Source organism: Sinocyclocheilus rhinocerous, unplaced genomic scaffold (genome assembly GCF_001515625.1).
Source record: "Sinocyclocheilus rhinocerous isolate Xijiao unplaced genomic scaffold, SAMN03320098_v1.1 scaffold504, whole genome shotgun sequence".
In the NCBI taxonomy this organism is placed as follows: Eukaryota; Metazoa; Chordata; class Actinopteri; order Cypriniformes; family Cyprinidae; genus Sinocyclocheilus; species Sinocyclocheilus rhinocerous.
In genome coordinates this window covers 894,234-908,380 of record NW_015645076.1, presented here as the reverse complement: position 1 = coordinate 908,380, position 14,147 = coordinate 894,234, and the positions used below count along the sequence as shown (strand labels likewise).

At 38.5% G+C, this 14,147-nt stretch overlaps 1 protein-coding gene across 1 annotated transcript; it reads right to left on the bottom strand.

Moving 5' to 3' along the window:
• Window positions 1-506: 506 nt before the first annotated feature.
• LOC107705554 (fidgetin-like) lies at window positions 507-13,869 on the bottom strand. The gene is made up of 3 exons (XM_016508875.1): window positions 13,716-13,869; window positions 12,732-12,902; window positions 507-1,927 (listed from the first exon to the last, which is right to left on the bottom strand). The coding sequence occupies exons 2-3, from the start codon at window positions 12,760-12,762 to the stop codon at window positions 732-734; spliced, it is 1,227 nt and encodes a 408-aa protein (XP_016364361.1). The 5' UTR covers window positions 12,763-12,902; window positions 13,716-13,869; the 3' UTR covers window positions 507-731.
• Between the last annotated feature and the right edge of the window lie 278 nt (window positions 13,870-14,147).

The following is a 14,147-nucleotide window of genomic DNA, read 5'->3' as shown; positions in this document are numbered from 1 at the left end:
GATGGTATGTGAAAACACCCTCTTTTTCCATGTTACACACAAACACAGGCATACGCCATTTATCTGACAGATACTTTCCTGAGGTTTTATCTATCTCTCCCACACTCACATACTTTAAACAACCAGGATTTGTCAATTCTCCTGTGGAAAAAGGGGGAACAGAATTTACAATTAAAGCTCACCACATAACCATTACAAGGCCACAAACACACACCGAATGTACACCATGGCAATATGGTCAACCATAGCTAGTGTCCAACCACCACATCTGTTACCGTGACTCCTTGTCTCCATGGCAGCCACAACACATCGATTAGACATATACATTCCCTTCATGTGCTCTCTTATCTCTCGGAATGGAGGAGCAAATTCTTTCCAAACCTCTCAGAAATATGTGTCCGTCATGGAGGATATACTGGTCTGTCCGTTCCATCAGAGTGAGGAGGTCAGTGTCTCGCAATGACCTGTTAGGCTCGGCTAGGAGGGGCATAAACATCATTGTCCTTTTTCCAGAATAGAGAAACTAATCTCCTTCTGTCCTGTAGAGCGAACAGCACACCAAGAGACCTCCTGAGCAGAATTCCCCTGCTGCACCTGTATTTTGAGGCCTTTGCATTGAACCCCAACTCTATGGCTTTGAGCAAGTCCCTCCTTTCTACCTCCAATCCACTAGGGGGAGCACTCACACATCATCAACTCAAGCACGTCTGGTTGTGTGAGAGCACAATCACTCAGGGTGTGTTTGTGTCAAGGCAGAGATGTTGGTGAGAAGTGACAATAGAAGTTGAGGTAGATGGAAAGTGTTGTCTGGATGTACCAATGTTCCGTCCGCTCATAGCTACTGTGAGAGTCTCCAGGCTTCTTAAAGAGTCTCCGTGATTAGCTGGCTTGAAAGATGAAGACACTCCATCTGCCGATTGGTTGAACCCATTTTGCTTGTCCACCGTTTCATCTCCCGATGGTCTGTATAGGGGGCTGCCTTCAGACCTAGAGTCTGAATTAGAGTTGCCGCCAAAATCAAACTCCTCAAATACTCCAATCTCGCTTTGAGTTGATAGGTAATATGACTTTGAAAGGCTGGTAGCACTTGGGGCATCACTTTCAGAGACACTACCTCCCAGGCTGGTGGCTGGGTATGAGTATCCCACAGCTGGAAGAGGGTTGGGAGGAGTTATACCTGCAGGTAGGTATGCCGAGGGAGGACTGTAGCCAGCAGGAAGAACGGCATGTGGGGGGTAACGGGTGTTAGGGTAACTGTATGCAGCTAGGTTTGGTGAGGTGTTAGCATTGTAGGTTGATACCAGACTTGCATGGGAAGGGGTAGGGTGGAAAAGAGAGCCACCGTAACTGCCTACAGGCTGCAGGAAGGGAGTGCTGTAGGGAGTACTGCTGTATTCCTGATTCCCGGTCTGACTGTTACAACTGTTGCTGGAGAAACCAGGTTCCGGAAGACTCCCGCTGCCTATAACCGGTGAGTTACACGCACTGACAGACACATCCGTCACACTGAGTGGTGCTTTGGGAAGAAGTTCGGGCACGCAACCTAACGGAGGGTAGACACTCTCCAGCCAAGGCTCTGCCTCCACCTTCCGTCCATTAAGAAGGGGCGGCCCGTTATTCACAACACCAGTTCCCCTAATGCTAACGGAGATGGCTGTGTCTGGATATCCCATAAGTCCACTCTCACAGGGTAGATCCAGAATGGCAGAATATCTCTCTGCATACCTCTTGAGCAGGTTAGAAGCGGTCAGAGCTGAAATGTCATCGTTTGCCCATGAATGTTGATACGCTGCAGCTGAGGTCAAACCTGTTAGCCTTGGATCCCTAAGTGCTTCGATCTTATGCCCTGGTGAGCGTGTGGTGGAAGTGATGTCATAGTGTTGCTCCGCCCACTGCAATTGCTCAGGGCTCCACTGCATGGTCACGCCTGCCAGTAAAAAAAAATAAAAAAGTTGTATCTGTCAGTTCAAACTCATGGAACTTCATAAAAATCAGAAATATAAATAACATCATAAACAAATGTAAAACAAAAAACCTCTGAATGTGCTGCCCACATGAATTAATCAATATGCAAACATGCTATAATATAATATTTCTGTAAAAAAAAAAAAAAACTAATTATACTTATTATTCTACCTTATTTCCATCACAATATAAATTAAGTGTGCTACAAAAAAAACACCACTGAGAGAAAATGTGAGCAATTTAGGTTAATTAACGTTATTAGAAAACTACCGCAGTTAATGACCAATTCCGCATAATCATCTTGTCAAAAAACATAAGCACAAAAATCTTTTTACAAAAATGAATAATAATATAAAATATAAATCATATAAATAATATAAAAATAAATAATAAATAATATATTCAAATGAAAGACCATAGAAAATGGCTTTTACAATTATTTTTTAAGGCATTCACTAGCAGCTATCTGAGCTGTTTTATGGTCTTTAGATTGACAGTGAAGTTTAAATTCAGCTGTGCACTTGATTCAAACACACACACACATCAAGAATAGCACTGATGATATCATTAAGGTCTGATACTGAGATACAGCAGAAGGCTTCTTCTCAAGTGAATAAAATAAAAGCTCTTTAATGTAATCAAGGAACCTCGTATTACACTCTCTCTGTCTCTTTCTCAGTTTCATTGACTCACGCACACCACGCGGGAACATAATATTTCAGCATACTGTAATAACGATTGATCAATAATGTAGCTCGTGGCATTAGCAACTGATCCCGACAACAGATGTTACCCCTAAAAATACTGTATCTGTCATTTCAGCTTCACACATACAGTACTGCACCAAGATTTTAGTTTGTGAAACAATGAGTTTTTCTTCTGCATCGAACTTTGGCATATGGCTGTACAGAGGGAGCGAGATGGGGGGAGAGAAGGGAAAAAGAAAAAAAAACAGAGAGATAATGTCCTTAAGCCATAAAATATAACACATAAAATACTTCTAAGATAAAGAAACATTGGATTTTCTCTGACCTTGCAAGTACAGTGGATTTGCAAAGCCTTGCGCATCAGAAGCAATCCAATGTTTTGTTGAAACAAAATAAAATGAGAGACATATATGCCATATTACAGCAGATGGATATTGATTTTGGGCTGATGGAGCAAAATTTACATGTTCTATCCATCTCAATTAAAAACTGCCCAATTACATTCAATTCTATCAAGCAGCAAATCCTCCTGATCGATACATGCAACTTGAGGTCAGTCAGTGTACTCTCATGAGAAAAGGCTGGACTTACTGCAAACACACACACACACACACACACACACACACAAGAGATGGAACAACTGGCGCCGTTTCCCTGGAAAGACTTTAACTGACATTAATTAGGACTTTGAAAGTCACTCATCACACTCATTACATGAGCAATAGCTTTAACGGTTAAAAACTAAAGTTGTATAGTTTAGCGCACACTTAACCAAAGCGCCTTACAATACTGGGTACAAATCACACTAATGGCAATTAGCAGGACAGGTGGCTGAAAAATGGTAGGATAAAAGAAGAAAAGCACAATAAAATGACAAATGATTGCAATATCAATAACAATTCAATTGTTCTTACACAACACTATATTACACACTAACTTCAACTCTTCTACAATACAATGATAAAGTCCTATGCATCATGAGATGGATATTTATTTAAATGTGAAAAAAAAAAAAATTATTTGGCTGTTTTTTCCCTACATTACAGCCTCACCAGAGTCTAAAGCCAAAAGTGATGTGTTGTAAAGTCCAATATTAGCTGTGGTTTGCTGGAATGTTCTCTCAAATGCTGTCTTTTTGTTGTATTCTACAGAACTACCTGGACAATCCCATTAGCCACAAAGCTGCTGATCTAGTGTGTGTGTACTTTTGTGTGTGTGTAAAAGTGCGTGTGCTGGTGCTTTAGAGAATGACTTTCTGTTGTTCCAATATACCCCCTGGCTACAAATCCTCCGGAGAAGGCACATCACACACACACACACACACACACACACACACACAGACAGAGCAATTTCTAAAGCAATGTTCCATACTTTAAAGGCAGACATTTCATTAACCTGTTTTAGAGGAAGAGATCATTGACTGAAAATTTGTTAGTTCAGCTGTAGCGTCTCTTTAAACAATGCTTACGCTGTGTGTGTTAATGCAAGTGCGTAAATGCATATAGACTACTATTTAAAACCAGAAGCACATTGACAGACAGATAGATTCGCTTTTCCTAAGTGAAATCTCAGGTTTCTCCAGCAGCAAAATCAATACATCACACAGACTCACTTACACACACATACACTGCATCCATAAAACGCTTTTATTGAGTAATTTAACAGCCATTACTGTCGCCAACAGCAAAATAGTAAAACGGATAAAGCCCTTCAAATAGGATCTAGACAAAATGCGTACACACTCTCATACACACAATCTAATCCAGACCATTGACTTCAGTAATGATTACTGAACTGCAAAATCCTATGGGTTCCTGATTTCAAATCTTTCACAAACACGAGACAAAGACCCACAAAATTACCCAATTCAGTCTTTAGAAAAAAGGCCACTAGTTTACATAACCTAGTTCCAGACCTGTATGATTTTCTTTGTTCCATCAAACACAAAAAGAGATGTTAGGCAGGATGATCACTGTGGACTTTTCCATACAATGAAAGTAAATGGTCACCAGGGGCTGTCAAGCTCTAAAAATACCAAAAAAGTACCACAAAAGTTTCTTAAAGGGGTCATATGATAAGTACGTTTCCATATTTAAAGGATTTGCTACTGATGATTCAAACGCGAGTTTTGGGCAGTAGAGTAGCACTTGTTATTGTACTTATGTCATTTCTCTGATCACAAATGCAGACATGGTTTTATGTTTATGCGGCGCAATGCAACACAACGCGTAAAACGACAGTATAAGTCATTATAATCAGTAATTATGTCCCCACTGGATGCAACAAATGCCTCGTTTGTAATGGGTTTTCATGTTTTTGTCTCGTCGCTCCGGCCGGACACGGCATCAACACAGTATGGTGAGGGGCGTAACATTTCCGTCTCACGCTTGAGGTATTCGGCCAGTCACAACGCACTGGATAGCTGGCCAATCAGAGCACACCTCGCTTTTTCAGACCGATGAGCTTTGTAAAAATCGACGCGTTTCAAAAAGGCGGGGCACAGAGGAGAAACAATAATGTACAGTATGTGGAAAACAATGCGTTTTTTTTACTTTAAACCGCATAAACACATTTCATTATACCAAATACATAAAATAATGTTCTTTTTAGCAGCATCATATGACCCCTTTAACGGTAGTCTATATATGTGCTATATCCCAAAACTTCTGAAGCCATATGATACAGACAGAATAAAAGGTCATTATTTAAAAATTTTATCTTCCTCTCTGCTATAGCTCTCAAATGTCATTTGCATCAGCATATATTCACATTGGCACATTGTGATCAGAGACACGTGAGAACAAAATTTTGGCATTACTGATATCATCCTGATTTGTAGGGCTGAAACGATTAGATGACATTATTGACAATGTCGACAATAAAAAATTGTCAACAAATATTTTTGTTGTCGAATAATCGTTTTATCTAATGTAGCATAATGTAAGGGCCTGCTATAACACGTTTTGACTAGTGAAGCGCTGTAGTGCAAGATTGTAATTCAACTCTCCCGGATGCAATCCAAGAGAAGACGACACACAGGGCACTTCTGAGAGTTGCCCTGCGTCCCAATGTTCATATTATCCATCCTAAATAGTATGTGAGATTAGAATAATTGTGTCCCAAAGCATAGTATGTTGAAAAGTGTATGCCAAAAGTCCCAGGATTGTCTACTATTTCAGGTCGATTTTTGAAGTGTGGATCCGTGCACACTCTAATGACTAATATTACCCCCAATCTATTGCGCTTTGACGAATGACTCGGTTGAGAACTACAAACACAAATAAAAAGCGTTAAAAAACTACAAACATGGTGGATGTGCGCGACCGACGGTTAAGTAGAGAGGTTTTGATAAAGGGGTTTTAGTTACTAATAATCAACATTTCACCTGGTAAAAAATATTTATTTAATGTTATCTGTGTTATATTTCATCTGCAACAACAATGTAAACTTTTATAAACATCCATTTGGTCGTTAACTTTGAGCAGATATAAAATATGAGCAGAGTTCTCCACATAAAGGCCGCGGCTCGCAAATCAATGTGCTACTTCTTTTCTCTCCGATATGATAGGAACTAGGAAGTTAAATTAAATGAAATGTGGAGGATGTTAACTGTAACAAGATGATTGACACGCCAGTTTACAGTGACAGGGTGCGTGTAACTGTGCGACAGAGCGGTCCGTTAAAGACACAATTGTATGACATGATAGTATGTCCCAAAGTTTGCCTACTCTTCTACTACACACTCAAAAATGTGTACTTTTTCCTCACCAAAAGAGTACATACTTTAAGGGCGTAGTATAAGTAGGCACTTTGGGATGCAGCATCGGAGTGTAAACGTAGCTGAACTAGATACTGCTGAGAGCGGCGTTAAGAGGATATGCACATATGTGCTGCATGCTTTTCTCTCAATAACGAAATAAACACACAACAAAAATGACAGTGGTGAGAAAACAGCAGTTAAGAAAGCATCTGATCATAGTCATGTGGATATGTTTGCACCAGCTCTGCAATCGGTGTTCCAGTCAAGTCACGTCACGTTTATTTACGTAGCACTTTATACAATAGATTGATTTAAAGCAAACAGCTTTACAGTATTTAACATGAAAAAACAATGTCAGTGTCGCTTTCAGTTAGAATTACAACTTGATTTTCTGTTATTAATCAACTCCGCAGTGTGGCGCTAGCTAATGATAAAATCTTTTTATTAGTGAATGCAAAAATAAATACTTTAAAAAAAATCATATTATTACATTAAAGTGATAGTTTGGTTTGCATAGATTAAAGCTTAATCTAGCTCAGGGCTGTTTTGATTATTATAACACTATTAGGTATTTTAAGAGAGCTAATGTTTTGAATAAAATAATTTATCCAAAAATAAAATTGTAACGTTGTAACAAAAATAAAATTGTAACGTTCTGTAATGTGTAGTGCTATTTAAAGTGCACAATGAAGGAGTATTATCCAAAAATAGTCTTTTAATTATAAAACCACAATACACACAGGAGAATCGCAGGAGCGAAGGTAGCACACACAATGGTAACGCAAATAACTGGCAATGACTGAACAGAACAGATACTATAATTAATGCCTCTGTATGATATAATTGTTCATATATCTATTAAAATACTGATATTCTGGTCTATAACCCCTCCCCGAACGGCGAGTTTGAAAATCGTTCAGTGTGAACTCGGCATAAGGCAACGGAACTAAACAAGGCAGAAGAACAGGAAAAGAGAAACACGACCAAAAGTCCATAACTGTGACACTTCTCACTTTATTTTGTTCTATATCCATACGACTTACAAATGGAGATGTCAGGCAGAATGATGTGTAAGTCAGTCAGTTACTTTGTCATACAGTTAATTAAATGGTGAATGAGAAAGTCTCTCTGTCATCTCATTTTGTGTGCCAAATATATTTATTTGTATTGTAAAAAGTAATTGTAATTGTACAATAGTAATACAATTGTTTGACATTTTCAAAAGCTGAAGTGATTACCTTGTTTTAGTTAGAACATGTGTAAATCAACATTTTAACTAATTGTAAAAGCTGAATAATAGATCAAAGCCTACTGATTAATCTGTGAAATATTTGATGATTAGTTGATTAATCGTTGTAATAATCGTATCAAAAGAATCGTTTGTTGCAGCCCTACTGATTTGACACATTATAATATTAATACAGTGTATACAAACGTGAATGAGTTTTGGGAGTCGTGGCAAAGGAGAAGATTGTCAGTCAATAACAACTTAAATTTTTAATTTTAACACACAAATCTATAATATGGCTTTATAAGACCATATGACTATGTCCATAAGAATATAGTCATATGTACTAATTATCATACTTTTATAGTGCTTATTTTTGGAGTTTAAAAGCCTCTGGTCACCACTGAACAAGAGCAGCATGAACACTCTGCTTAGCTTCTTCTTATGTATTCCAAAGAAGAAAGAAAGTCATGGGTTTGAAACAATGACAAAATTAAGTTGACACAATTAGAATTTTTGGGTGAATAATCATTATACAGTATAACATTCCTCTATTTATGTTGTTTACTCCTCTAGACATCAGCTAAATACTGCATGACACAAGCCACAGTACTACATAGATCATGGTATCCATCTAAAAATAAAACAAAATACACTTGATACAAAACCACAGTCTCTTTTATTTGACACAAAGGGCATGCTTTTCAGTGTGTGTGTGTGTGTGTGTGTGTGTGTGTGTTAGCTGGTGTGAACAGTTCTCCTGTTGTGCCTGTTTGACCATTGTAAGAGTGGCAGGGTGGAAGCCCTCTAATTCTTCTTTAATGTGAATGAGCCATTCACTCTCAACGTCCTCTCTTCAAAATGCCTGACTATCAGCCCTGGCCTGCTGAGTGCTGCAATAGAGAGAAAAAGGGAGAAAGAAAGAGAGGGAGGTGCAGAGAAGTATGACAGAATGTAGCCTCAGCAGCAGAAGGTCTATGAAAGTTTAAGCTCAGAGATTAAAACTAAACCTTTGTTTTGTAAAGTCACTGTAAAATGACGCTGAACGGGTAAGAGGTCATTAAATTAAAACAATAAGGTGAAACCAACCACAACATACAGCTCCAGTTTGATAAACTCCTTTGTGCAAGTGTGTGCATTTTTCAATGATCAAGTCAAAATTCTTAAGACTCCAATGTACTTTAAGCAAAATCAAAGAACGAATGGGTGTGACGATATTTCAAAATATGTCAACCTCAGACACAAGTAAAAACATGAATACACTGGAGTGCCGAATTTCAGAGCTGATACAAACATATATTAACATCTCTGTGTTTGCTTGCGTAGAGACTTTTAAAATTTTTTTCCAATGGATAAAATCAAGACTCATCCTACATTTTTCCTGTTAATTATCCTGTTTCACTTGGAAAAACTAAATTATGGGTTGCAAATGGATTAAAAATTCTAATTCACATGGACATTTTTCCTGAAAAGTATAAACACTGTAGGTCTGTAGCACTTTCAAAACATTACTTTATTTGTGTGAGCATCCCCAAAAACATTGGCTCAACTAATGGAGTGACTTTGGGACAGGACTATGTGTTTGACTGACCAACGGCAGATGTGAGAGTGTTCTGGAAACTTGTTGCAAAACAGTAATTATTTTGCAATTCTGTTTGGTGACAGTAGTGGCAGAAATCTGAAACTTTAACTTTGATTCAAATGAATCAGACTGAATCAAACATTTCAGAGAGACATTAACAGCAAAAAAAACCCCCAAAAAAACCCCAGACACTGTTAATTATCCTGTTTCACTTGGAAAAACTAAATTATGGGTTGCAAATGGATTAAAAATTCTAATTCACATGGACATTTTTCCTGAAAAGTATAAACACTGTAGGTCTGTAGCACTTTCAAAACATTACTTTATTTGTGTGAGCATCCCCAAAAACATTGGCTCAACTAATGGAGTGACTTTGGGACAGGACTATGTGTTTGACTGACCAACGGCAGATGTGAGAGTGTTCTGGAAACTTGTTGCAAAACAGTAATTATTTTGCAATTCTGTTTGGTGACAGTAGTGGCAGAAATCTGACACTTTAACTTTGATTCAAATGAATCAGACTGAATCAAACATTTCAGAGAGACATTAACAGCAAAAAAAACCCCCCAAAAAACCCCAGACAAATTCAATCTAAGACGGACAAGGCAACTCTTTTCTTTAACTTCCTCCCCCTTCCCTTCCCTCCTTTTCTTTTCTGCAGATAGATTATTTAAAACCTCCATAAAAGACGTAGCAAGGGCTTAAATCACGTTCATATCTCTCTAAATGAGAGACGAACGCCTCGCATGTCAATGACCAATTCCAATTCCACATGCTATTTTCCTCTGCTAATTAACACAGTACCGTGTTCATTTAGAGACACAATGCAGAGCACTGGGCCGGGGCAGACTGGGCGGCCGCATGCCGTCTGCTGCTGACATCGGCCTTTAATAGGGCTTTAGCATATTAAACAGCTCAATCATCTCCCATACGCGCACACACACACGCACTCAGACTGGATAGATGCACTAGTTTTCTGTGTAATAGGGACAGATATGAGAGAAAAGAGAAAGTATGTGATAAAGTCCGCACACACACACGCACTCAGACTGGATAGATGCACTAGTTTTCTCTGTAATAGGGACAGATATGAGAGAAAAGAGAAAGTATGTGATAAAGTATTCATTAGTCACTCAAAGACACTTTCCTCTCGTCACTAAATATCTTTAGATGTGTGAAGGGAGGGATAAAGCTGGAGGGGCGGAGAGGTGAATGAAGAAAAAAAGTGGTGTAAGATGTAAAGGATAGAGAGATTATTTAATCACGAACGCTGTCAACACTAAACTTTTACCATAATCTGACTGGCAAAATGAAGGAGGGGCCGAAAGACAAGAGAGGAAGATAAAAACGGAGGTTATTAATGAGATATATAGCTATATGACTATATTATTTGTTGCTGGCTTTATTCCTACTATGTAGCTATCATATGAGCAATCACACTTAAGGGTCCCAATTTTTTGCAAAAATGACCACATTCAATCATGCCCACTGAATATGACAGTATGATTGACAGCACAAGTCTTAATATATACTGGAGAATTCACTAAAGATAGAAATCAAATTAGTTTTCTTTCGTCACAATATCACAATTAAAGATGAATGGAAATATAAAAGATTTCACTAAGAAATATTCAAGATGTTTCTTCATTTTTTTTCTAATTGAAAACAGAACATTTTCTGTAGAATATTAGTTTATAGATTATTAAATGTCCTCAATATCACTTTCCATCCTGTAAGTCTTTTGCAATATCCGTTTAGCTAACAAAAGCCAGTTCCTAAATTACAATATCCTACAGGAAGTTTAAGGAAAACAACAGCACAAAAAAGGCAGTAAGTATCAACAATGGACTTCAAATTGACAGTCTCATGTAAACTAACGCTCAATTCCTCACTGAACACAAGCATATTCATTTTTTTAAATGTAGCATTCAAGGTATGACCCTACTCTACTGCCATTAAATGGATAAATCTCAGAAAAGCTTCTGCTTAATAATAATTAAGGCATCTGACACACACACACACACACATATATATATATATATATATATAATGTAAACATACACACACTTCTGAAATTATAGTGAGCACATTTCATAAAGATGGATATTTATACACTACCACAGCCGTAACTGTCTTGAACCATTTTAAAAGAATTAAAGGGATTTAAGGGAATAAAAGAACTAGAATTTATTGTAAAGTAGTGCATTTAAACTATATGATGAATTCTGACTAAAAACGAGTAGTCTGCATTACTGGATATTTGATTGGTCATCTAAAAAAAAAATCGCCATTGACGAATGCTGTTAACCATTGATGAGTGCACACAATTTGGACAATTTAGCCACGTAAATGTCAGGGTTGTTATAGTCTGTAACACTAAACCTCACAGAAAACTGTTGACGTAATTAGATTTAAGTAATACATGATTTGGTCGACTTATGAGCATTTTTCAACATGTTTCACTATATTTGTAGCCAGGACATAAAAAAAACAGCTAAACCTAGGCTTCACACAAGCAGGACAATAAAATAGACAATATCACTCAATGATTGATGTTAGGCTACCCAGTTGGTCATGTGAAAGTAGGCCTATAGTAAGAAACATACGCACATGGTAGTTTAGCTGTCCATTTCTAATTCACGAATGCCCATCAGACTTGTGATTTATTGTGTGTAGTGTGTGACTGGCTCAGTGACACCACATTCAGACAGATAAACAACCCCTCATACAGACAAGTCCACAGCAATCTGTTCTACCTGACTGAGAGGCAGGCACACAGACAGACTGAAAGAGAAACAAGGGGGACACTGGAATATTGGAAAATGAAGTGTTGTCATTTCGCAATACATCTGAGTCCAAATTACGCACATCTAACTACCCGCGCCACTGTGCGCTCACGGCTGATTTCCCGCCAGAATCCCATCACAGCGCGAGCATTTATTACGCGCTTGTGCAGCAGTCGCTCTGCCCGCGCGCCCGACTGGAGATACAGCGCTGCATGATTGCGGTCTGTAACCTCCAATCTCAACTCTCCTTCCCCTGACGCGAGCCAGGAAAATGCTATCATAGCACTGAAAATCAATCTGCGTCCTGGACGACCAATATGAATGAAATATCCGGATGAGAAACAGTTTGGAAAAAATCGTTTAAGTAGGAAAATATAGGCTTTAACAAGTGAGGGGAAGAGGGAAGATACGGGATCTTCTAACACTGAGCAAGTAGTTTTATTTAAGAGAGCTGTTGTTCTCGTAGGGTCTCCGGTTCCAGTCCGGCCTGGGTCTCTTGTCACGATCCCATTACCCTCTTTCCTTGGCCGGTTCTTTCTTGTCATTTCTGCTAACCAGTAATTAAAATACTAAAGCATGCATGTGATTGGGATTGACTAACAAAGAATGTAATAAAACATTTAACCGATCCATACACAAAATATAACACCCTCCTATTAAAAATATTGCATGCATTTCAAAACTAAACAGACATATGACCTACCATATACACCGCTGATCATATTACTTGACATCAGCAAGGTGATTGAGAGAGACAGAAAGGAGTGAAAGGTTCACTTCAGTGATTTCCACAAGGCGAAGAGAAAGATTTTCCAGTAAGTTGAAGGACACACACCACATGTAAATAGTGTTTTAAGCGGACAGGAACCCCAAGCTGAGGAGAAGGAGAGAAGGAGAGATGAATATGATGCAGCAGCAAAATATGTTTACCAGTAAACGTAGCCTATATAAAAATGCTCATTAACGGTCATTGTTCAGACTATTTATTTGTGTTTAACGTTCCAATTTCCCCCTAAAACGGTTGTAAAATAGGATATAACGCTTTTAAACACATTTTATATCAATATTTTACGCTACTATTATTTATTGCGCTCAAAAAGTCAGGTAAATCCAGAATATTTATTTATATTTCTTTTTTTTTAAACTAGATTCCAAACGTATTAATTAGGATTCACATTGAAGGCGGTTTTTTCTGTTTATTTAATTATTGCAGATAAGTAGCCTATATAATAAGTATATCTGACTTAAATGTCATTTAAACAATATTATTAGTATTTATCCGTTAGCCTATATAAAATGACGGGATCGTTCTGGCAATGCTATATTTGAATAGTCTTGTAATGGAAACATCATTTATATAATAGCTAAAGTGAGATTTATAAATTAAGCCAGAGATCATATTGAATTTTGCTGAGGCGAGAATGCCTCTCTGTCACTATCGCCTGGACACACAACACACACACGGATCAATGCTGCCTTATTACAGAACTCTACTCCAATAATAAAACTTATTTCCTAGTGCTCAAACTACCATAATATCATGCTATTTAGAGTCACGCCGAACAAAATCTGCGCTATATTTTGCTCAGGCCTGTGTCCGAGTGCGCTGTCCGTGCGGTGGCATGGCCCCTCTCTCTCTCCGGTACAAACGGACAGCTGGTGGACACAAACAAAGTGAAAGATTTACCTGTTCAGCGCCGGAGAATGGCGACAGCGTCCAGCCGTGCTGCTGAGAGCGGGGGATGAGGGTTACTCCGAGTCGGTGATGTTCTGGAATGCTTCCAAGTCAGGGCTGGAGAGACTGACCACCATAGAAATACTGACCACATCTACTGCCATGTTGGAATTCCAGAACCTCACGCCAGCAGCCGAAAAGCAAGCGGAGAAGCTTCATCTCCTACTGCGCATGCGCTCTACCGGACTCCAACTGCGAGTCCAGTCTCTCTCTCTCTCTCCCTCTCTCTCTCTCTCTCTCGCTCTCTCTCTCTCTCTCTCACACACACACACACACACACACACACGCACACGTAATATATCATGTTAAACACTATCAAAGCTAGCGGGCTAACATCCTTTGGGAATTCAGATAAATATACAAACGTAATTCCTATCATTCATT

Coding starts and splice junctions, on each gene's coding strand:
- LOC107705554 (XM_016508875.1), bottom strand. CDS start 12,762: ATGTCAAGTAATATGATCAGCGGTGTATATG. Junction 1,928..12,731: donor TATGATCAGCGGTGTATATG/GTAGGTCATATG, acceptor TTTTACTGGCAG/GCGTGACCATGCAGTGGAGC.